The following is a 25,185-nucleotide window of genomic DNA, read 5'->3' as shown; positions in this document are numbered from 1 at the left end:
TGCAGCACAAAATGTTTCATCTCACCTTTGGAAAAACTGAGCACGACACAAGTATTTAAATTTATTTTCAATACATGAGCTGAAGTTTATAAAAGTACAAACACTACAACAGGTGTGACTATATTAGTTCAGTCTGATTTCAGCAGCATATAAAATCCTGGTTTGTATCATGCCTGTGCAGAGTCTGCATCACTGCACAGATATCTGCTGGATACTCAGTAAAGAGCTGAACTGAGTAAAATAAAGTAACTTTTAAAAGTTGACTGTAAATCAGGGCAGCATTTTAGGGGCTCTTTGTTTTTCTTTTTTTTTTTTTAAGGTAAGCTCTGTCCTGGGAACGATGTATTGGTCCTGGTGGAATTACTGTAAAGCTATTAAGCGAGGCGAGCTGAAGGCATGATGGCTAAAGGCACAGTCAGGGAGGCGCTCGGCATCACTGCAACATGATCTGTGGTGGCTTTAACTCAGGTCCAATGAGTGTCTGCTTCCACTCACCAGGCTCTAAATTTCACATACTGCACCAGTCACTGTAAATCGCTCCGTGTGAGGGCTTCTACGTGTAGCCTGCTGCACTTGTGTCCCATGTATAGAAACTGCAGAAAAGCTACTGAAATGTCCCATAGCAAGACTGGACAGAGAATGACCGAACGGTTCAAGATGGATTAGTGTTTGATGTTCTGAACATTATTTAGAGTAACATGCGTCCAAAGAAGAGCAAAATCAATAACACAATAATAGAGGAAAAAGGATATAAAGCTACACAAAGTGCACCTACAGAAGGTTACAGGAAGCTTTTGAAATGTTTGTGCAGAACAATCACATTAGAGAAAACATACATACATGCATGTAACCTTTTGAGTGTGACTAAAGGTATACTTGTGGTTAAGGCATTTCTAATGAATCTTATTGTTTTTTGTTCAGTCTTTGCATCTATTGGCTGACTTTTTGTTATTGTTTAGAAGGACCTCAAGTTTTCCTGTTCATGAAAAAGGTCACTGTCCCAAACCCTCGCTGTGCAGACGTCAGCAAAATCTAATTCACCATTGTGGCTCTCGTTTTGTTAAACAAAACGGGAACGTAAAATCGCGAGTAGCAGCTGTTTACAAACTGTTTTAGGGTGGATTCTTTCCATCTCTACACTAACAGGGAAGTGAGACTTAAAAAAAAATCTAAACACATTTAAAGGTTTTCTGAACCTGCTTGGCCGTTCTTATCGAGACGTCAGAGTTTTAAATAAGGCAGCCAGGTGCTCAAACACCCTAACACCCACCGCAGAGAGCTGTGAACTCCATCTATCTACAGCCACCCCCGCCGCGGTATATGCCCTCCCCACTGTGTCCCACACGCAGGTAATGAGTTCGCTGCTCAGGCTGTGGACCAAGTGGCTGAGCCGAGACATGAGGGAGAAGCCGAGTGACGCCCCTCCGACCGGGTTCACCCACAGCACCGCCAACAGCAGCAGCAGCCCCAGCAGCACCACCGACGTAGTAGGTTGTAGCTCACCCCACACGTCCTGAACCCCTCTGCTGGAGCGACCCCCTCCAGCTTCACTCCCAGCACCGCCACATCTGGCACAGCAGCGCACCTTAGGAACAGGTGCCTCCTCCAAGCTCCCGATGGTCACGACAGGCCAGTGCTGCTGGAGGTACTCTGCTGCCCGCGGAGTGACGGACAGGGTCATCACAGAGGGCAGAGGGGTTTTAATGAACTCCTCCACCCGCTCTCTGAACAAATGCACCTTCTCCAAGAAGACCAGGGGCGAGTCTTCATCCTCTACTGACGAACCCAAGGACACCAGATCCAGCTGTTCTTCCTGCAGGAAACAGGACTGTTATTGGCTCAGGTTCATGCCACAGGAGCAAAAACAGAAAATAATATGATTGGAAAAAAACTAACTAAAAATAACAAACCTTTTCTGCTTCTGCTTTCCAGATTTATTTTAGATTAAATAATTCTGTCTGATGACTGGTTTTATAGTTCTGGTGTATGTACACACCTGTAGCTCCTTTACTTGGTGGATGAGAGGGTCATACGCGCGCGACACCTCAGCTCCAGCTTTATCTAGAGCGTCCAGGCAGGCTTGCCTCTTCCCGGCCAGCACCACCTCCAGTGTTTGAAAAAACTGGTTGACTTCCTGTCGGTCCTGCCTCACCACACCCTCACAGCAGGCCTTCTCCTGCTCCAGCTGTTCCCCCAGCTCACACACCTGGCAGAGGAGAGAAGATTCATTTACATGTAAACTAAACTTTAATAACTGGGGAACTTTTGAGTGTTGCAAAATTGAGAGTCATCTCCACCTGTGCCCATCTCTCCTCAGAGAGCCTTTTCAGAAGCTGTGACGGCGTCAGTTTTTCTCGGATAAAAGCTGCCTGCAGGTCGTCTACGGGATGGCCGTGGTGCTGCCCCACCGTCAGGCACAGCCCGCAGATTAGCTGCCGGTCCTGGATACAGTACATATTCAGAGGCTGCCTGTGGTGCTCCGGACAGGAAGGTGGTCGCGGCTCACTGTCCATCTGATACTGAGGACGGCACACAGGCAAAACAGATGTGAGACCAATGAAGACAAACAGAGAGAAAAGCTCTGACTGCATGTTACACTTCATCTCAGTCACTCTTTCCTACTTTCTCGACAATAGCCCGCAGAGACACGTTGGTGGGCAGAGCATCTACACCCGCAGGGGGCAGCTCCACCACACTGCGACAGTTGGGGCATTTTAGCGGCAGGCGGAGCGGACGCCAGATGGAGTAGTTAGTCGACACCTGGAGGAGGTTGTCCAGGCAGGTCTTGCAGAAAGTGTGTGAACAGGGCAAGACTCGTGGGTCGGAGAACAGAGAGTAGCACACTGAGCACGTCAGGTCCTCCTCTAGGTTGTCCATGATGGAGACTGGCGCTCAGGTGGAGGGGTGAGGGTTTGGGGAGAGGAAATCTGGCAGGATATAAAAACAGTTGTTGCACATGTTTAGAGAAATAAATGAAGTGTTAGTGAATATGGGGCTTAATTTAGACTTAAACTGAAATCTATTGTGAGGATCGAGTTATTAACCTACAAGGCTGGTGTGAAAAACCGAATAACTGGTTGGGCCTCCTTTACCAGCAAGAACTGGTGTGTCAGGTGTGGAGGAATTTCTGCCCACTTTTCTTTGCAGAATTATTGTAATTCAGCAACATTGGAGGGATTTTGAGAATGAATCGTTTGAAAATCGGAATCAGCTCAGGACTTTGACTAGGCCACTTCAAAGTCCTTATTTTTGCCTTTCTTTAGCCATTCAGAGGTGAAATTGCTGGTGTGATTTGGATCATTGTCCTGCTGCAGAACCCAAGTGCACTTCAGCTTGAGGTCACGAACAGATGTTGTTAATGTTGTTCTGGGTTCTTTTGTGACCTCTTGGATGAGTCGTTGATGAGGTCTCGGAGTAATTTTGGTAGGCCAGTCACTCCTGGGAAGCTTCACCGCTGTTCCGGGTTGTGGATAATGGCTCTCGTTGTGGTTTGCTGGAGTCCCAAAGCCCTAGAAATGGCTTTGTAACCTTTGACTCTAGACTGATATATGTCAGTGACTTTGTATCCCAGGTGTTTCTTTAGCTCTTGGCATGTGTTGCTTTTTGAGATCTTTTATTCTGCTTCACTTCGTCATTCATGTTCAATTTTACGGGATTTCTTGATTCAACAAGTCTGCCTGTAATCAGGCCTGAGTGTGTTTAGTGAAACTGAATATAGCTTTCCAAACTATGTGGTTAATCACAGTTAATCCATGATTTAACAAGAGGGGCAATTCGGTTTTCACACAGGACCAGGCAGGTTTGGATAACCTTTCCTCTCTTAATCAATGAAATCATTATTTAAAAACTGCATTTTGCATTTACCTTTGTTATATTTGTCTAATATTAAAATGTGAAAATGTGTTTGATGATCTGAAAAATGCAAGTGTGACAAATATGCTCATCTCTAATCCTGTGCCTCGTAATGAAAATCTGAGGATATTCAGCTCTGCCACCTCCAAATGCTGTCTTTTTAATCACTGCCACTGTCTCCAAACCATCACAGCAGGTCTCACTACCATCTCATAAACTTTTCCTTTCATTCTCATTGCTATGATATCGTAACATCAACCAAACGCTCATCTCCACCTCTTTTGTACACTGTCTGTTACTTTAGATGGTTGATTCCAGGTATGTAAACTCATCCACCTTCACTGTTACACCTGTCTAGCTCTCATTCATACGCATGTTATATCTTGCGTTCTTCTTCTATCCAGAGAACACCTCCACCGAGGTTGTCTTACCTGCTCCATGCTCCCACTACAGATCACAATGTTGTCTGCAAACATCACAATCCACAGAGATCTGTCAGCCTGACCATCACCACTGCAAACAAGAAGGGGCTCAGAGCAGATCCTGGACATAATCCCACCTCCACTTTGAAGCCATCTGCCACTCCTACCACACACCTCACATACTTCTATGCCACTTCTGACCCCCTGATACAGTCCCACAGTTCTTCTCTTAGCGCCCATATTGATCCTTAGTTAGGCTATCATATTAAAAAGGCATTATTACCTCGCCTGATAGCTCAGCACTGATACTAACAGTCTCCCCTGCTAGCATTTCATAAGAATACCTATGAAAACACTCTGGTTAGGGACAATTCCTTTATTGGTGGGTCTAAAGGCAACCAGCCAAAACCTTTACCTGAAGATCTAGCTCAGAATGCATTTTCAGATCACTGAGAAGGGTTTGCCACACTGCTGCAGTGTCACTGGAGATGACACAGGTTAGTAAAACAGTCCTAACTACAGTCTTAGTGTTAAATAATTTATTGACATTTAAAAAAAAAAAAAAAAAAAAAAAAAAAGTTGAACATTATGTGTTAGAGTGCCTCAGATTACCTGATAAAGTAATCTGGGTGTATACTTATCCTATAAACACGTTCAAATCTAACCAATGTGAGAAAGAGCTGATCATTCACTGAAAAACATGAGAACAGCCAAAAAAGGGCTCAGCTCTTATTACCGGATCGGTTATATTGTAGTGTTCGTGTGCTCTCTCCTCCTGTTACAGCCAGGACCGCAGCGACAATAGGAGGCCCTCTGCCAGCACCCACCCAGTCCAACACACACACACAGCGAGAGAGAGAGTTTGTTGTGAGGACACGCTGTTCATCTGTCCCCTACATAACCTGATCCATACACGGAGTCTGACTGGGGCCAATTTGGCGCCCAGATTCAAACAGGTGACCGATGTCCAGCTGCCCGCGGCGAATCGGCATCAAGCCAAACGTGGTCTCCTCCACGTATGGAAGTGTACATCCAAAAGCATTACTTTAAAACCCATCTACACCGAGGTGTAAAGTAGCGGCAGAGACTGCTACAGTTCAGTTTTCACTCATGCGTCATATTTTACATTCTTAATGTGTGTGGAAAAAGTAGTAACACGTTAAAAACAGTGTACATTATTAAAATGTGCTCTTTACCCGAATGTTTTCAACTTTTTAACTGTGCTAGCCACACAGCAGTTGCGGTCACTACTTTAATAGCAGTTTTCCTCATCTGCTGATTCTAGTTTTGACGTAAAAAGAAGAAACCCCACCAACTTTAACAACTTAAGCACCACTTTTCGTGTAGAAATCTCCTGTTCAAAAGAAACAAAACAAAGACCAAACTCACCGTCAGCTGGGAGAAAGCGTCTGTCCAACAACAGAGCTTTCACTTCCTGTCAGCTCCTACGCGTGTTGCGTTCACGTGCACTCCCGCAAATCCTGTTAGCGATGAAAGAAAGAAAACGGGAAAAGGCGCTAGACTTCTAGAGCGCATGCTCGTATAGTAAAGACTGCGAGTAAAAAAACCCCAAATAAATAATAACTATAAGCGGTAGCTATTTTTTTCGCAATTATGCATTTTTTAAAACCCCTTTTCACGGTCATCCATTTTTCCGAAAGCACCCAGAGGCGCCGCTATTTCCGTACCACGCACGAGCAGAAGGTGCCTCTCTGGCCAATCAGGACTCGATTTTCCCCTAATTTGAAAAATTGTAACCGTTAGGAGAAGCGAAGACATTATCAGGGACACACAACAGATCACACACACACACACGCAGTCTCTCGATTTGGGTTTCACTATTTATTTTCTCGAAGACAACCTATCCTGTAGCCTATCTCCCCCGAAAAATGAGTTTGCTTTTGGGGGGGAAGCCACCTCATTCATTTATTTATTTTTTCTTTCCCAGTCGTAATTTTAAATTTGAAACCACGTTTGCTAACAAGGAATGCTGCAAAAAAAAAAAAATACCCCTATGTTCAAACAGAAGGCTTATTTATGAGCACAATGTGTAATCATTACTACAGTGTTTGAAGTTAACACAAAAAAAAAAAAAATTAAAGGGGTAGTACACCTAGCTGGCAGAAAGAGGAAAGGGGAGTAATGGGGCTAAAGGACTCAGGTACTAAAGTTACAGCAAACTTGTTCATGGGTTTATATATTATTCAGGAAAACCCACATACTCCAGTCTGATGTGTGGGACACCCTCTGACCTTGAGAAAAAAAAAAAAGTGGGGGAGGTTAAACCACCTGAAATAAACTCAATTTCTCACTAAAAAGTATCCTTGGATTACTCTTGAAAGACAACAGATTGTGGTTGAGTGAGTGATGCATATTGAGATTTTGCTGGCAGGTCAAAACCTATAAAAACCCGCCAGCACACCTTCAGAAAGACGTCAGGCCTCACTTTGCAATACATGTGCAAAAACCATATAGATTATTTAGCAAATCAGACACTAGTGAGGGAAAAGGGGAAGGAGAAACATGTAACATTTAAGCACAGTTTTACTTAAAATGAAAATTACACTGTATCCACAGCCTAAGGAAACTAAAATACCCTAAAAAATAACTGTGCTATAGTTTAGTACATGCAAAGGTTATGATTCACAATCCTACGTGAAATGGCCATTGTCCTCTTCTCCCTTGGTGACAATCAAAGCTATGGCAACAGTACTGCAAAGCAGTGATTTTGCTGTTAATTGAAGGGAAAAGGGGTGGGGGAAAATAAAGGAGTTACAAGGAGGAACAGGTCATTTGGTTGATTATAAAGTGAAGGTGTCAACAATTTCACAGCATCAAGCCCATATCTGGTGTGTAGGTTAGGGATGTGGTGTGAGGATGGAGTACGATGGTCATCAATCACCTTTACAGAAGCGATATGAAACTAAAAGCTGGAAAACAAAGTCATAAAAAAGGAAAAGAAAGAAAAAGAAAATACACTGGAGGCAAAAAAAGCCCAAAAGCCACCAAATGCATCTTAATACAATGCACTGCTGCTCCACACCTGCCAATAACATTGTCCAGTGTCAATTAATACTAACTTAATAAATCAAAAACAAAATCCTGGTGACGACGATGGTTTTCTCATATCCACAGTTCCTTCTTTCAGGGATTTCGCAGATCAGCCTCTCAAAGGCAGAATTTCTTCCTGAAACCTTTGCGAACCTCATTGTTGCAATTTTCTTTTCTCTTCAGATGTTTTTGTATCTTTTTTTGTTGTTGTTGGTTGTTTTTTCATTTTTCCTCATCTCTGCATGCGTTCTCACCCAGTCTCGCACACTCCCAGTTCACGCACGCAGCCAAGCACACACGACTCATCCGTCCACTCTCTCGCAACATGCGAACACGCGCAGCCGGACTCCTGGCCCCGCCCACCAGGGGGAGAGGACTGCGCCCCGCGTGGGGGGGCGTCTCGTTGGAGGAGATGAACCTGGCTCCTCAGCGCTGAGTCCAGACATTCGTACACAATGGGTCCATTCACACACATGTCTGATAGCGTGGCCGATTGGGGGAGGGGCACATTGAGGCTGGCGCCCTCTCTAGTCGGAGGACCGCAGAATTGTGATGGTTCGTTGTTCATCTCAGTTCATAATCATAGTTATAATCATTTCTGCATTTTGCTGTATTGTAATATTTCAAGATCACTTGATTTTCTTTTTTTTTTTTTAATGTCCTTGGTTCTCCCTGGGCAGACATGGAGTTTTTCTTATTTTCGTTTTTCTTGTCATTTGAAGTAGTTTTCCGAGGACGACAGCTCCAATAACACAAGTTATGTCGGCATGTCTCTCAACACATTCGATGTAGATGTTTTGCTTTTTTTTGCAACATGTAGCCACTCATTCTCACTCGCACCCACTCGCCATCTCAAACTTCATTTGGGCTGGTTCCCCTGGAATGCCAAATGAAATCCACATATTTCTCTTTCAGATAAGATGCAGCCATGGATCCCACGAGCCAAGCACAATGGATCAAATTTCTCACACTCGCTCTCTCTCGCCCTTTCTCTCCTAATTTTTTATATGTTGAACAGAGTGCTGCATCGTGAACAAAACTCCAGAATACCCCAGATGCCGTCTAGAACTGGAATCCCTCGGCTGGCACGTTGGCTGAGTTGAAGCCGTAAGTTCCGCCCTGGATGGCCTCCGGGACCAGGTTGGTGTCTTCATCGATCTGAAAGACAGACGAGTAAAAGGAGCATTAACACTGCGCGGACAGTCAGCAGACGAGGCGTTAGGGTCAAGACGATAGCCAGCCGCTGTTCCTGAGCCAGGGACCATCAGCAGCTTTCTAAAGAAAGTGGGTCTACGTAGCTCTACCTATTGAAGTTAACTTTGTGAATTCTGGTATGTGATTCTGGGTTTCTGGAAGTGGGCTGTCTTGCCAACTTGCTCCTCAGGGATATTAAAGTTTATCTACATCCTAAATAGAAGAACTGTCAATACAAACAATCACTTTGGCACTTCTCCTTGGATTAACCACCTTGCTTTGTGGTATGACAGCACCATGGTAACGACCTAAAGCTGACAGTGATTCAGACCGCTGACCCGAATCAAATTAGCAGTTTGGACAGCCACACTGGGCAGGATCCATTTTCAGACTTACACTATGATTTGTGGCTCAAAGTACAGTGGAAAGGGCGAAACTGGAGCCCCATTTGTGACAACTCAGAGCTAACCTGTTCATCTTCATTTGATCAGTGTGAAGACTTTTTTAAATTACTTGAAAGCCTAAACAAAAAAAAACAAAAACTGCAGATATCCTAAGTAACTTACATCATCAGATGAGAAGAACTGATCAATAATTTCGTATGCCAATTTGTAGATATCTTCATTTTCATGATTCTGCAGTTGCTCCACCTTTTCCAGACCTGTGAAACAAAAAACAATTACACATTAACACCTGATGTTAACAAGTTAAGACCAACAATTGTGATGGTAAAGGTGACACTGACCTCCGCATTCCTCAATGAGGTTAGCAATAGTTTCTGCCTCATCGTCAGCCATTTTTAGGATATTGCTGAGGCCATCGAGAACAACCTGCACAACCTGAGCGTCCTTCACTGTGAGCAGGTTGCAGAATGGAGGGATCACCTGCTTCTCGATCAGGTGTGCCACCTGAAGACGACACAGAGATGCACTATCAATAACTCACCGCGTTAAAAAAGGAAGAGCATTTTACACATCAATGAAAATGATTAAGCTTAAAGCAGCAAATATTATGAAGTCATTTCAGTTCTATGTTTACAGAACTTCCATACCACTGACTTCCCATTTCTTGTACACTTTTCATGTGTTTGGGAGAGGCTTACCTGATCTTTCCTCCCGCTTATTGTCAGGTTACTGATGGCCCAGGCTGCTTCTTTCTGAGTGCCAAAGTCACCCTAAAACATACATTCAATGTAAGCAACCCATCCATCACCCAGAAGCTCTCTGAAAGTAATTAAACAGGATCAATTTAAGATGGATACAAACCTTATCGAGCAGGTGAATGATCATGGGAACCAGCTTGGCGTCAATGACGGCCTGCACCTGTTGCTGGTTACCTGCTGTGATGTTGGACAGGAACCACACTGCCTCCTACAGGACAAAAGCATAAACACAAGAGTTAGTGATGATTTTCTCTCATGAGAATGATGTGCTGTGTCACAGAGATTCAGTGTATGTTTGATCACAAAGCAAGTGAGAGCTGGATCAGAACCCAGGGGTCGAAACAGAGTTTTGACCCCCGGCTGAGACACAGTGCAGTGGGCGGGGAGAGGGTGACTTTGAGGCTCTAATCATCGACCAGTCACAAAAAGGAGGCCTCTTTTTTTACGTAACTGGTCTCAGATGCACTCCGATATCAGCAGAGACGCTTGGTCTTCAGCACCCTTTCTCCACCAACCCATGTATCACACACGCACACACACACACACACACACACACACACTACTACCCCTTATCAAACCCCTAATCTATGCTACTAATTGAAGGTATAAAGTTGTTGGCGTCCTCTTCGGTTCTTCGTCTTTGTGGTTCTGCACCTTTTAAATTCCTGCTCTCAGCTATCTGCCCCATCTATTTCCTTTCACGCAGCACTCACTTGCACAATGTCTCTGTTTTCATCACTTCCAGATGACTGACAAAGTTTGTGTGTTTCTTACAAACAGTCGGAGAACGTTACCTTGTTGATTTTCTCCTTTGGGTGGGTGAGGAGCGCAGGGAAATGGCTGAGGGCGTCACAGTTGAGCACCACCTGGGTCTGTTCGTCTGTGCCGGTCACAATGTTCCCAACAGCCCTCAGGGCAGCGGTCTGCATGTGGAGAGGAAGCGTGTTTGATGATGACACATACAAAGAAGACTTCTTTCGTAATACTCAATATGCTTGTAGCACAAAGAAACTAAGACAAATCTCACTGGAGTTAAACAGTAAGAGCAGTTAAAAAGAAGAATTATCACCACATTTTTGCTTCACTTAGTACAATTATTAATGTTTCCAGTGTTGAGATAACAGAAGTAGTATTTTATGATTTTTACATTTTAGGTACTCTGGCTGGATCGTCCATATTGCTTGGTTGGTCAATATAATCCCACGCAACCCAAGCTGCCATTGGTGGTCTATAAAAAGTAGAGATGGACCGATCCAATATCACGTATCGGTCCGATACTGACGTAAATTACTGGATCGGATATCGGAGGGAAATAAAAAATGTAATCCGATCCATTAAATATCAAAAAAAGCACCTCAAAAAACTTGCGACATAGTGTAACTCAGCTCATAACCGTAGCACGTCGGAGCAGTGTGCTCATGTGATAGAGGGCTGTGTGTATTTGTAGCCTCGCTAGCAATCCGGCATTTCATCTCCAAGGAAGTTATCCCAGAGAGAAGTAAAGCAGGTGTACAAGTTCATCTCTGAATGTTTGTAAAGCATTCCCGCGTTAAGCTTAACAACCGATATATGGAGCGACTGCCTCTCTCTCCCTCTCTCTCCTGCTGCTACTTCAATCATGAAACTGATCAATGATCAGCTGATCGGCTTTTCTGTCGCAAGTCAGTCTCTCTTGTTTGTTTTTGGCCCACTTTGCACCAGAAAGAGGAAACCAGCGGCTGAACAACAGCAGCACGTTTAAGCTTGATAAGCTGTTGTTAGAATTTATTTAATATTACTTTCTACACCAGGATCCTTTTCTACGTAGCTGACGGCTGGTAACTGTGCAGGGGCGGATCTAGCAAAGTTTAGCCAGGGGGGCCGATAGGGCATGAACAGGGAAAAGGGGGCACAAAGACATACTTTTCTTTCTTATTCTCATTTAAAATGTCTAGCTTTTAATAAATAATTATCTGAATCTTACACCCAAAGTTTTAATGTGATGTAAAATGTATAGAAGTCCATTACTGTATATAATAACTATTAAGTCTAATATACCCTAGTAAGCTATAGTACTTTTTCCTTTGGGGAGGTACCATCTGTGCAGTCTGCAGTTCTGTTGAAGAAAGATGTTGAATCTATTAAATTACTCTTGAAAAAGAATTGATTTCTGTGCATTTTTTTTCCCACACTGCATCAAATTAAAGCTTATTACGTCGATTAAGCATCATGAGGTGGAGAGTGGGGGGTGGTTCCCTATTTTTTTTTTTTCTTTCTTGCTATTAGTTAGGTTGCTTAATATTTCTGCTAAGTACTCTTTAAAATACCAGAATAGGGAGGATGGTGCAGGTTTAAGTTTATTAGATTGATCAGTGTTGCTGAACTATGAAATATTTTGGGTGCAGTGTATTTTTTACATACAGGTATAACAGAATAGCTTTAGTGTTTGTTTTTTTACTTGAGTATGAACTTATACAAAAAGCAGCAGGATATTAAAAAAAACAAAAAAAACAAAACAGTTTTATTGATTAAAAAAAACACTATATCGGATTCATATCGGTATCGGCAGATATCCAAATTTATGATATCGGTATCGGACATAAAACAGTGGCATCGTGCCATCTCTAATAACAAGCTATGCGTTTTGAAACCAACCCGAACCTAGATACTGCCAAATACTTTTAAAAGTGCAGGCTGTTTATGCTGTTTCAGAGTAACTGATAACATGTCAAAGATGTTTTGGGTTGTTGACAAGCAACAAAGCACATAGCTTTAATGCAGCATGCTAACCTATGTGGGTTAGTTTCTGCTAACTTCTTATTTAATGCTCAGAACTGACATCTTTTAGTGCGTTTGGTCAGCATCACTGTTTCAATGTCTCAGCGACACACAGACCAAGCAGGACTTAAAGCCTCCTCTCTCATGTAAACGAGAAATCACAACAGCAATAGTCTAACAGTTTGTTCTGGACATGAAGTCCAAAGTCTGTTCTTCTAGGATTACCAGTTAATGCAGGTCTATTTTCAGATGGATGAGTACTGGTTGGATCCCAATCTGTCATCATTTTAGATAACTTGGTAAGAGTGATTTAATGTATCACAAATCTTGTTTTTTAATCTTTGTTCATAAGTTATAACAACACTTAGAGTGGTTGTGTCAGGAAAAGCATCCGATGTAAAACTTGAGTGAATAAGGGAGCACTCGAAAGGAGCTTTAGAGGGAACACAGACAACTGAGTCGGATTTATTTAATGTAAACGTGATGTGAAAGTTTACTTCTCTGTGCAACTGTTTAATAACTTGAAGAGTGGGTAAAATTTCAGTCAACCAAGATATTTTTTGGTTGAATGCAGCGCTAATCTTCACATGATGTTGGTTAATTCTTCTGCATCAATGGGGTTTTTAAAAACAATACCCAATTTAGGTTTAATTAGACATAAAAACACCCCCATGCCCTTTTCCCATACCTGAACTTTAACCTCCTGGTGACTGAGCAGAGGTACCAGATGTGGGACAATGCCGGAGTCAATAACCATTTGGATCTGCTCGTTCCCAGCATCTGTCAGGTAGGACAGAGCCCACACTGTGTCTACCAAGATCTGGAGGTAGCAAAGAAAGAAAAGATTCAAATGAATACATTTTGCTTTCTGTGTAAACTTGATTCGACAGGGATAATTTAGCTGGAACTGGGAAGCCAGTGTGCATCGTGGTTACGTAGGACAGTTCTGGGTACTTACACTGACGTCAGTGTGGTGGATCAGAACGCAGAGAGCTGGCAGTATCTGAGAAAGAAAATAAACTGTTACGAGGTGGATAAAATGAGAGTGAAAACACAAGTAAAGTTCCTGGCATGATTCAAGTTTGATCATAGCTGCAGCGTTGACGTAATTAACCACTATAATTTCTGACAACTCTTCTCTGAATCACCTGATTAAAACACATAACTAAAACAAAGCTGCTGTCCTTTGACTGGCCTCACCTAACCACAGGTTCACTGAATTCTGCACTGTGTGCCTTGCATCTAACACTTGAACAGGACATGAAGTCTCACAGATGCGGACTTAAATCAGTTTATCTGCCACAATCCATTGCTGACATACTGTCCCAACGTCCAACTTGATACTCCCTGATACATTTAGATGGATCAGACAGTTCAAATGTCTATACCTGGGGTGGGGAACTCCAGGGCTGCAAGTTTTAGATGTGTCCTTGATCCAACACAGCTGATTGTAATGGCTAAATTACCCCCTAAACATGTCTTGAGGTTCCCCAGAGGCCTGGTAATGAACTAATCATTTGGTTCAGGTGTGTTGACCCAGCGTGATATCTAAAACCTGCAGGACACCGGCCCTTGAGGCCTGGAGTTCCCCCAACCTGGTCTATATAAATGCTGGCTTCCCTTACACCTTAATATTTTCAACCCATTTTTCAGGACTTGTAACTGCACATACTGCAAACTGTATATAAAGGATGGACATAACCACTGTGACATCACCTGTATGTTATTGAAGTCTCGAGCTGCCTGCTATTTATCGCCCCCTTTTTGTCTCCAGTTTATGACCCATAACTTACTAAATGGTCATCATGTTTTTCTTCAACAAGACTTCAAACTATTGAAGGTGTTTTTAAACCCACAAGCAAAGCATTAACTGTGGTAACATCAAGGACATAGGTGAGGTTGCTTTTCTACATAAAGGTACAGCCAGCAAATAGAAACACAAATAAGTTAAGACGTCCATAAATGAAGCGGTCGATGGTTCAAGTTTATTTTGCACCGTCTCAATGTTAAAATTCAAAGACCCTCAAATGTTTTTTGCTCTTGGTATAAATGAGGGAATAAAAACGCAAAACCAAATGATGACAGTGCATTCCTACACCCCTAAGCACATGCACTCTCTCCACATACCTCCTGGATTGTCTCCATGGGTGGTGGAGGATCCTTGTGACGGCAAAGGTTGACCATGACCCAAGTGACATTGCGGAGGAAGGTTATGGGGATGGAGGGACTGATGAAGGAGAGCAAGGGCTTCACCACACCCAAGCTGATCACATAATCTCTGCACTGAGGGCCATCACCTGGAAAGAATACACAGATTTTAGGACCGAATGAGGATTAATTTCTAACGCAGTCCCGTTCATTCTGTTCATTGCAGCTCACCTATGATGTTTCCCAGAGCCCAGACGGCCTGTTCACACACATTCTGGTGAGGAGAGTGAAGCAGCCTCAAGAAGAGCGGCACAGCGTCTAAACAAAGGAAAACAGATTATAAAAAAATAAACAAATCACTGACTAAACAAAGAAATTTGTAAGATCTTAACTAAGAAAGCACTTTTAAACCTGATTAAGATGACTAAATGTTGCTGTTAAGACTGCATAATGCATCAATGATTGGGACTGTATGTACTGTAATGATAAGCACTGCCGTTTAATGTGATCAACCACAAACAGGTCATGACACCAAGAAACAAAGAACGTGGTTAAGAAGGCGGCTTTGATAAGGCCTGGGTCACACAGGCCATGAAACCAGTCAGGGGCTACACATTTTTCCTAGCGACTAATGGTTGTTAGGGCACCTCCAACCGATCTCAGGCCTAAGGAAAACAGCACAATTCCACTTTTACAAGTAGAATTAAACCAATATCACAAAGTAAATCTTTACAAATGCGGAATTACCCATTACAATCTGTGTTTTCCAAATTACTGAGGTCGCTAGTACTTATACTAGTATTTTATATTACAGAAATTTGCACAAGTCTTCACCTCGTCAAAAGTCTTTAACTGCAATAAAAATCTTGATTTCTCAAAAGTTAATTTTACCACCTTATTATCTCCCAGGCTAAATTTAGATTAAGAAAGACACATTACAGAGTAAAGCAAGATAAAGCTAAGAAAGAGAAGTGAAACTTACTAGACTGGACCACAGCTTGAGTCTGCTCTGAGGTCCCAGAGGCTATGTTGGTTAGAGCCCAGGCGGCCTCAAACTGGAGAGAGGGGCTGTGGAAAGGTGCAGAAGAGGCAATTATAGGAGTGAGCATAATTGTGTCAGTGTGTTTAACAGTAAGAGTACTAATGAACAGAAAGAATACTAATGAGCCGATTATGTTCCACCATTCCTGGAAAGTGAAAACTAAAATGTATTTGCACATCTGTGACGTTGTTTGGATGTAGGGTGCGCTAAAACACAAACTCAACGCTACATGCAGGCAAACAAGAGCTACAGCTGGCTTACTTGTCATCTCTGTCCAGGCAATGCACCAGGATAGGAAGGATCCCAGACTTAATCAGGTCATCTATGGGAGGATTACGGTCACTGGACAACAATTTTCTACAAAAACAAAGAGAAAACAAAAGACAATTACTCTCTCTCTCACACAACCACACACACAAAAAAACCCCACACACAAACACCAAGCTGAAGCGACTGAGCACAGAGAGAAACAGCTCAAGAATTTCAAGTATCTTGAGAATGCAAGTCAATCACAATATCAGTGACTCCAAGGAGACGTCACCCCGATTATCACCTAAAATAATCAACGTTATTCTGAAAGCTAACACGTGTACTCTTATCATGCATCTGGGTTGTTGTTGTTTTAAAGACAAAAGGGGGGGGGGGGGGGGAGGTGCCGTTTTAATTTCTTTAATATTTTAAGAACACTGTTAATGCAAGCTGAATTAAACGCTTCACAGCTCTGACGTCTGTAACAGCACGTGGTGCTGTAGATTTGTAGCGAAACCGAAAAGCGGTATTGTGAAACAGAATGTGGCACCGTAACAATTTTATCTCGATATCTTATCTTGTTTTCATATTAGTTGAAAGTCAAAAACAAAACTGAAAACAAAATCGATGCATTTCCCGGCACGTCTAACATCGAGCAAACAAAAAATAAAAAGATTCCCAGCACGTGAATTTGTTTCAGCTACCTTATGCTGCATGACTGGGCTGCAGAGCCATTTACAATGTCCATTAATTAGACAGAGCTGGCTTATTCTTGAATCGCATCTGTCAAGCAAAGCTGGAAGAAAAAAAAACAAACAAAAACAAACTAAAAATGGCAAATGGCCTGTATTTGTATAGCGCTTTTCTAGTCCCTAAGGACCCCAAAGCGCTTTACACAACCAGTCTAGGGCTGCCACAAACGATTATTTTGATAGTCGACTAGTCACCGATTATTTTTGCGATTAGTCGACTAATCAGATCATCATCCATTAGACGTAAAACTACAGCTTATTGCACCAGCAGCATCTGCTCTTATATAACTATCATTAGCTTACAGCTTTAAGTGTTTAAGGTGCTAACTAAAAATAAAGACAAGATGATAGTTTATTAAATTTTAATGAAATTTGCAGATTGTTTCGGTGAAGTTTAATAAACTCCTTGCTATCTAAAATATAACAGGACACTGGAGTATATTCTGGAGCATCTCACACTTCTGATAATCAGCTGTCTGCTTGACGTTTATTCAGCTGTGATTAAACTATAACTTTAATCTCAGACAAACTGATTTACTCAGGAACAAATAAAATACTAAAAAAAAAAAAGCCAAACAATAACATTTTAAGTTATCTAAGTGACTCATATATATTTAACCTGAGTAGCGAAAGAAGGCAGTGGGTTTGAAAACGATTTGCGGGGAGTCCGGTGTTCTCACGGCGCTAGTGAGCCTAGCCCCCGGCTCGCTAACGAGCTAGTGGGTAACAGATGTCTCCGAAAACGTCGGAGCGCTTTTGAAAATATGTGGTGTCCTGATAAACTGAGCAGATATTTGAAGTTTACACAGCTACATTCTCGCCTGAAAATATGTTAAACGTTTATTTTGTGACCCAGAAAGAATAATAAGAGTAACATTAAAACTAACTCGCTGCCGCCATTGTTGGAAACTGCGCTGGGCCGCGCTATGAATTCTGGGACACAGCTGCTTCTTCTTCTTCTTCTTCTTCGGGGTTTAACGGTAGCTGACATCCTTGTACATGCTGCCATCTTCTGTTTCAGTCCGTTATTACACTCTTAAATCCTGCCACTTATTCCTGCGTCTTTTGTGATGGTACAAAGTTTCAAACGACACGTCGACTATTAAATCAGTCGTCGACGATTTTGATAGTCGACGTAATCATGACTAGTCGACAAATCGTGGCAGCCCTAAACCAGTCATCCACCCATTCACACACTGGTGATGGCAAGCTACATTGTAGCCACAGCCACTCTGGGGCGCACTGACAGAGGCGAGGCTGCCGAACACTGGCGCCACCGGGCCCTCTGACCAACGGGTGAAGTGTCTTGCCCAAGGACACAACGACCGAGACTGTCCAAGCCGGGGCTCGAACCGGCAACCTTCCGATTACAAGGCAAACTCCCAACTCTTGAGCCACGATCACCAAAAAACAACAAACACTTCGCCCCAGAAAACAAAACACTGAAGTTGTATTTTGCAAAGAACCAGCAATTTCAACCAGAAAGACCGCCAAGACAGAGCTCTGTCAGTCGGTGAAGTTCACTTATTGTGAAAACTCCACAAACAGTAGTAGGGGACAGCATTTTTCCCCCTAGATGTTGATGTGCAGTGGTTTCTATTTGCAACATGATGTAAAAGAAAGAATAGTTATCAGGGTCCGTCCTGAGGCAGGCCAAGTGTGTGTGTGTGTTTTTACCTGGCGGCCTGAACAGCGCTCAGCTGGACGCCCTGGTTATCACTGGTAGCATTCTAAAAAAAGAAAATACAAATGAATCACGCACAATACAACAATCAACATTTATTTTATAGCAACAATGTGTGTTTTCCAAAATATTTTTAGTTAGAGGGAGTATATTATAAGACATTAAGCAGACTTTAAAGGACATTTGTTATTTGTAATTAATCATTCAAATAACAGGAAAGGAAATATAGCACTTACTTGTACTATTGCTTCAAGAGAGGTGTTTTGCTGAAGAAGAAGATTTCAGAAAGATTAGGACTCTGTTAAACACGTAAACCCAAAAGTACAAAAACATACAGGTTGTGTAACAGAAAAAGAAAACATTTTAAACCCAATGTGTAAAAAAACAAACAGCACTATTAAAGGCATGTAGTGAGTTATCAGAAGGACAGCGAGCAGACATCTGTTAGCTTCTTGTTTTTATATGTGAAAACTGTTAGACAGGAAAGAGTAAAGCACCAGCTGACACAGCGAGAGGAGGCTGGGGGATTGAGAAATGCCGTCAGGAGTCTCGCTTGAACCAGTCTGGTGTTACGGTGTAACAGTCAGCAAGCTGGACGTGCAGGCCGTCATTCACCATGACAAAATGCCAATTGGCACCCTCACCCTACATGAAGTTCAGAGTCAAACGTAGGCCCTGAGTGGCTGAACTTATTGGAAGATACCTCTGATTAATTTATGCAGCACGAGTGGAAACCAGAAAAAAAAAATCCTAGCATCTCTGAGTGAAGCAGATTTATGATGTTGTATTTACATTCGATGTCTGGGCAGATGATTAAAGAGGCAACTCCAACCTAGAGATATTAAAAATACTTGAGACAAGAATAATGAAAAGAACAGCTGAGGGAAAGAGGATTCAGTCGTAAGGTCCAAACTACTTATTCTGCAGAAGCTAACAAAAAGCATCCTTAAGGAAACAATTAAATAAACCTTAAAACCACTATCACTGGTGTGATGAGTAGTTAAAGCAGACTTTCACAAAGGCCAGTGTAATGTTTTGCAGTGAGTCAGAGCAGCATGTCACTGTTGATCTACTGCTAAGCAGCTCACTCCGAGTTAGCTTTCTCAACACTATGAGGTTGTCAGAGTGATTGCAATTTTGAACTGCTGAGTGGCCATTTTAACCCAGCGATGCCACCAAATCCAGACATGATGGATCCATTTTGTGTGACACCGTTAGCACAAAACATGAAGCGTGAGCCAACACTGCCTATACAACAAGATGGTTACTGAGACAATTGCAGATAGTTTCAAGCTTCTCAGGGTGTAAGGCGGAGTCCCCAATCTCAGTCCACATGGGCTGGTGTCCCTGCAGGTTTTAGATGTGTCCTCGATCCATCACAGCTGACTTAAATGGATAAATTACCTTCTCAACATGTCTTGAAGTTCTCCAGAGGCCTGGCAATGAACTAATCATGTGATTCAGGTGTGTTGACCCAGGGTGAGATCTTAAACCTGCAGGGACACCGGCCCTCGTGGACTGGGGTTGGGGACCCCTGATGTAAGGTTTAAAACTGATGATCCAACTTCTTGCACATCCAGAAAAGCACCTTGTGACATATGTTAAGAAAAATATGTTGTTGAAAATAAAGTACACCTTGAAATGCCCGATGTCTTCTGTGTTTAATCAGATTTCAGGGCTGTCCAATGAGAGAAAAGACCCAAGGCCCACTGATGAGAGCAGCAAAAATTTAAGCGAGAGCAATATTCTTGTTATCAGCTGACCCTTTACATTTAAGGAAGGTGGCTTTGTTGGTCACCTTTGTCTCAGAGCTCCTTTGTTGTGTGGAAGTAACATTATTAAAACACAGCCATAGAGACTGAAGTGGGCTGATGACATTTCTTTAAATCAACCATGAAATGTCCAGATAGGCCCTCTCTGCCTCCTTGTCATCACTCCAGAAAGTGATGAGTATTTTGAACTTAAAAACATTATAGCTAAATACAAACAGCTAGTGTATCACCCAACAAAAACACTGTACCACTTGAAATGGGTCAGTGGAGTTTTTTTTCTCCTCCTCTTACCTCATGTAGTGTATTTTCGTTGTTTTTTTCCTATCAGCCTACCTTCTGACATGTCTGCCCAATGTGATGTTTGTGTAAAGTTGGTCAGAAGGTTCCTTTGTGAGTGCGCATGCGCCATTAGCGTGCTGCCTGCTGTAACCCCTAATTTCCCTCGGGATGAATAAAGTATTCTGATTCTGATTACAGAGTAAAAGGATGTAGGTCATTTAATAGGCTCCAATACCATGATATTTTACTTCACTGATTAACTTGACTGTGCATGCATTTACACATTGTTTAAATTGACCCCAACCCCTAACCTGAAGATTAAAAAGCATATAATGTCAGGTCTGAGACACTTGGGGAAAAATGATTTGGGGCAGCTGAAACAGTACTACATATATTTTTATGTTGCCTTTTCTTACCTAGAATACATTTTAGGAAACAGAATAGGTGTTCACTGCACAGTTAACATAATAAAAATAAAATAAAAATGTGGCATTACTGTTTAGTAAAAAGCAAACTAAATATCTGAAAATAAGGTATGTTGAACACATTCTACCGAGTGAGTATCTTCCTTCGGGAAGAACCCATCAACAAGCAGACAGCTAGACAAACTGCATGTTTTTTCACACTAATGCCACACCGAGCTGACGTAAAGCACGGAGAGCCAATGAGGCAGCATCACATGAACAAGATGTCAGCAGGTTCTAAACCTCTGGAGTGTTTCATCACTGTGATGACCTGCATGTGCAAAAACCCCTTGAACAAACAGTCATGACAACCTTCCTCCCAGACTGTCATTCCCACTGCTTGGACAACACCCCACCTTTTAAAAAACAAACAAACAAACAAACAAACAAAAACGCACAAAAACTAAAAAAGATGTTTACCTGACTTCCCAATGACAGGAGACTTGAGTGGGAAACTAAAAAAAAAACAAAACAAAAAACAAACAAACATACCGATCTGAAATCTCCATCAACATCAGAGTCCTCACAGATGTCCTCATGGGGAACATTTCTCCTCTTCAGAAGATGCTCATCTCTTTTGTTCTGTAGAAATAATACTTCATATAAGCTCAAACAGAATTTCATCATAAATAAATTAGAAATTTAGCATACATGCTATGTCACACAGATTTGCAGATAAAAGAGCAGACCATAACATAATGTACCTTAAAGTTAGTGTTTGAAATTGGTGGAAAATATATTTAAAAAATACAAATGTGATTACCTTTCTGAGTTCCACCACTACTTCAGTCCTCTGTCTTCTCATAGTCTGTGAGGAAAGATGGCACGGGAAGATTATACAGAAGGAGAGCTTTAATAAGCCTATACTGTCTTCTATCAATTCAAATCATACAAACTACAAATGAGTGACTGACCTAATATTACTTAGCTTTAAGACCCTAACAACACAGATAATTCTTCTATTCTTTGACAAAGACAATATTTTATTAATGATCTTCCCTTTAAGGAACAAACACGATGAGGTACACTTAACCAACATTTTATCATCATATGAAAACACTGCAGTTCTGCAAAAGGTAATTAATATTTGTGATGCTGTGTTGTACTGCTTTATGATCAAACCTGCACTACTGTATTAATATTCATGGACTGCATAATTTGTAAGAAATGCACGGTAGTCTTACTCACTGTTTATGGAGAAAAGCTAAAAGAGGAACGTTTTGTTGAATAGTACATTGGTTATAATGTTTATTTTCGGTCCTCTGATGGCCAAGACTTGGGAGAGCAGTTTAAATATTTCTTCATAGTAAAGTAATGACTAAGAGCTGGACGGGTTTTATTTAAAATAAAATCTTCATAAAGAGACATTTTAAAGTAGGATTGTTGAATCTAACGACAGTAGCCGTCCTACGCGGAAGAGAAAATAAGTTGTGGTTGCTGCTCGCGAAATCGTGTGTTCTTCAATAACAAACCTGCACCGTGCTTTTGTAACTGAAGTTTTCAGCAGGTTGTGAAGCGAGAAGCTCGTGTCCGGAGGCCTACCGCGCCACAGACTTGTCAAACAGGATGTATGAGTATATCCTGATTATACATCTTAACTAAGCCCGCCTGAAAACAATATCAGCCGGGTAACATTACTGACACTCTGACCCGACTCCAACTCCCCTGGTAACTTATCGATCCGACGTTAGCTAACGTGTAGCTTTGATCTGCAGCTCATGTAATCATGTTATCTTAGCTATGCGCGCTGTTTTCACGGAACGTGTAACGTTAGCATTAACGAAATACAAGAATGCAAACAAACAGAAAATCAACTCCAAGCTTTGATTAAAACACTCAGGCGACCGGCCAGTAAAGAAGCTAACTGGTTTCCGCCATTGTTTTTGATTATAAAGACGGGGGATGGGTGGAACTGCAGCCAGCAGTACCACCATCAAACCCCAATCACCAAGCTAGCATAGGCTAGCTAACTGCAGTATCAAAATAACGATAAAATGCCGCCATGTTGTCTTAGCAATAAATTATATAGTTCTAAAGAACAGCTCGAAAGCCATGTGTGTGAACTTTTCGACGAGACGGTGACTAACACGCCGAGCTAAATCTATCTGTGGGGTGATAGTCTTCAGTTGAACTAGCATGTACCCCGTGGGCCTGGCTAGCAGCGGGCTAGCAGATGAACTCAGGCTAGCGTTTCTGACGCGTTTTATAGCCAAAGCGGCCCATGGGTTAACGAAACCAGTGAGACCCGACAGGGAGTCGTCCGGCCCCGGCCAAATATTTAAAATAAGCTTTATGTAAAGACCCTGGCCGGGGCTCTGGGTACAAAGTTCCCATCGGTAGAAATTAGAAACGACGTCACAGGGAAGCGGAGCAGCGAAGCTGGAGGCAAACAGAGCGGCGGACGCTGTGGAAAAGAGAGATCCTCGACACCAATCGGCACAACTTTTACCTCCAAATCACGGCCTTTATTCTTGAAATTCTTCAGCCGCTGGTTGTCCAGTTTCTCGTTGTCAGCCATGTTATCGCTTCTGGTTACGTTAAATACAGATGAACTCGTGGATTTAGCTGTGAGCTACCCCTTTTCTGGTTCCCTTTTCTCAGCCTTTCGTTAGCGGACTATTTTTCGCAGCTCAGTCCGCGGTGCATACTGGGAATGCCGGTGGTGGAGGGCAGCCTCGATCTGGCGTAGCGGAAGGGTGGGGAATTCCCCGACACGCTCATTGGTGGAGGGCTCACTACAAGTTACTTAATCATTATATCTAATTTATATTTATATATATGCACCGTCAGAGGTACGAACTGCACACAGTGTTAGCGCCAACTGATAAAAAAATAGTAAGTGAGTAAGTATAATTTTATTTATATAGCACATTTCTAGATAAAAAAAAAAATCACAAAGTGCTTCACAAGGTATAAAACAAAAACAGACAAAGGTTAACAAAATGCAATTCTAAAAAGACGTGTTTTTAGTTGTTAAAATAAATGAATAAAAACAAATTTTATTGTCGCAAACGAAATTAAATAAATTGAAATAAACATATAAAAAGGCCCTAAGACGATTATGTTAAAATATGTCACTGACAAATACCCTATTTAAAAATAAACACTAAATAATAATGTATATTGAATAGTAAAACTTAGGTCCGATAAAGAGTCCAAATCCAGCCACTGGAGGGCTTTAAAAATTGTGAAGGAGGGCAAACATTTTTCACTTTTAACGTAATTTTCATAACTTTTACAGCTTTTTCTACTATTGAAGACCTCCTCGAGGCCAATTATACTATGCCAAAGTAACTGAGTAATAGATCAGCTTTTTTTACTATATGTATTAAAGAAATGTTGATGAATGAATGGATGGATACACATTTACAAAGACGTAATTTTTAAATTACAAAATACTCTGGAAACGAGATATCAGAACTTTTCTCATAATTTTACACATTAATTTGTTACAATTTAAGCCCAAAGTGTCGTGCTGACAGATTTTTCTGTTACTACAGCAGCACTTCTTTGTTATGTAGAAAACCTGAGACGTGTTACTGAAATTGTAGTTGCTTTTCTTATAATTAAGGTCTCAGGGGATTAAATATGTAGTTAATCTTACATTAAACTTAAAGTTAAAGGGGAGTTTCTCCTGTCTGTACTGTGAAAAAGTATTTGGCACACTTACATGTTTCAGATCATCCATTTTCTTCTGCTTAACTGGTATAGGGTCATGAATTCAGGGTTATGAGAGGCAGGGTACACACTGGACAGAGAAACACTCACATTAACACCTACAGTCAGTTTAAAATCACCAACCCTACATGCATGGCTTTGGACTGTGGGTGGAAGCCACAGGCAGGATTCAAACCCACGACCTTCTTGCTGTAAAATAATACCCATGTTTCAGATCATCAAACAATTTTAATATTAGTTAAACATAACCTGAGTAAATACAAAATGCAGTTTTAAAATGATGATTTCTTTTATTGAGGAATGCCACCTTTGGCACCAAGAACTGCACTCAAGTGTTTGTGATAACTGGCAGTGAGTGTTTCACATCACTGTGGAGGAATTTTGGCCCCCACTTCTTTGCAGAATTGTTTTAATTCAACCACATTTGACCACTTTGACTATAAATGGCGTGTTTAGGGTCACGCACAAGCACCTCAAACTGAATAAAGTCTGGACTTTATCATTCAAAGCCCAAACCACAAAATAATTGCCAGAAAATTGAGATTGTTTTTGAAAATGAAACGTTTATTGAAACTTCTGACAACTAAAAAAAGTCTAAATTTTAATATTAATTTGTATAAATGTCTTTTAATTTGTAATCTTTTAAATGTTGTTTTTTGTTTATTTTGTTTGTTTGTTT

The 25,185-nt window shown here is 41.7% G+C and overlaps 2 protein-coding genes across 2 annotated transcripts; both read right to left on the bottom strand.

Moving 5' to 3' along the window:
• Positions 1-41: 41 nt before the first annotated feature.
• On the bottom strand, positions 42-8,322 carry trim59 (tripartite motif containing 59). The gene is made up of 5 exons (XM_085430264.1): positions 5,664-8,322; positions 2,623-2,927; positions 2,298-2,519; positions 1,997-2,206; positions 42-1,813 (listed from the first exon to the last, which is right to left on the bottom strand). The coding sequence occupies exons 2-5, from the start codon at positions 2,875-2,877 to the stop codon at positions 1,211-1,213; spliced, it is 1,290 nt and encodes a 429-aa protein (XP_085286390.1). The 5' UTR covers positions 2,878-2,927; positions 5,664-8,322; the 3' UTR covers positions 42-1,210.
• Positions 8,321-23,504, bottom strand: kpna4 (karyopherin alpha 4 (importin alpha 3)). Its single transcript, XM_085430263.1, has 17 exons — positions 23,278-23,504; positions 21,592-21,636; positions 21,321-21,410; positions 18,550-18,579; positions 18,307-18,359; positions 15,890-15,985; positions 15,569-15,654; positions 14,818-14,904; positions 14,566-14,735; positions 13,397-13,441; positions 13,127-13,258; positions 10,476-10,604; positions 9,785-9,889; positions 9,622-9,693; positions 9,265-9,427; positions 9,086-9,180; positions 8,321-8,483 (listed from the first exon to the last, which is right to left on the bottom strand). Exons 1-17 carry the CDS (start codon positions 23,344-23,346, stop codon positions 8,388-8,390), a joined length of 1,563 nt encoding a protein of 520 aa, XP_085286389.1. The 5' UTR covers positions 23,347-23,504; the 3' UTR covers positions 8,321-8,387.
• Positions 23,505-25,185: the final 1,681 nt, after the last annotated feature.

The sequence above is a fragment of the Copadichromis virginalis genome, linkage group LG14 (genome assembly GCF_057382275.1).
Source record: "Copadichromis virginalis isolate Kocher_CV1m ecotype Utaka linkage group LG14, C_Virginalis_male_GT1.1, whole genome shotgun sequence".
In the NCBI taxonomy this organism is placed as follows: Eukaryota; Metazoa; Chordata; class Actinopteri; order Cichliformes; family Cichlidae; genus Copadichromis; species Copadichromis virginalis.
The sequence above is the reverse complement of the archived record's forward strand: the minus strand, read 5'-3'. Positions and strand labels throughout refer to the sequence as shown.

Coding starts and splice junctions, on each gene's coding strand:
- trim59 (XM_085430264.1), bottom strand. CDS start 2,877: ATGGACAACCTAGAGGAGGACCTGACGTGCTCAGTGTGCTACTCTCTG. Junction 2,207..2,297: donor CTGAGGAGAGATGGGCACAG/GTGGAGATGACT, acceptor CTCCTCTGCCAG/GTGTGTGAGCTGGGGGAACA. Junction 1,814..1,996: donor ACCAAGTAAAGGAGCTACAG/GTGTGTACATAC, acceptor TGTTTCCTGCAG/GAAGAACAGCTGGATCTGGT.
- kpna4 (XM_085430263.1), bottom strand. CDS start 23,346: ATGGCTGACAACGAGAAACTGGACAACCAGCGGCTGAAGAATTTCAAG. Junction 21,411..21,591: donor TAGTGGTGGAACTCAGAAAG/GTAATCACATTT, acceptor TTATTTCTACAG/AACAAAAGAGATGAGCATCT. Junction 8,484..9,085: donor AGTTCTTCTCATCTGATGAT/GTAAGTTACTTA, acceptor TCTGTCTTTCAG/ATCGATGAAGACACCAACCT.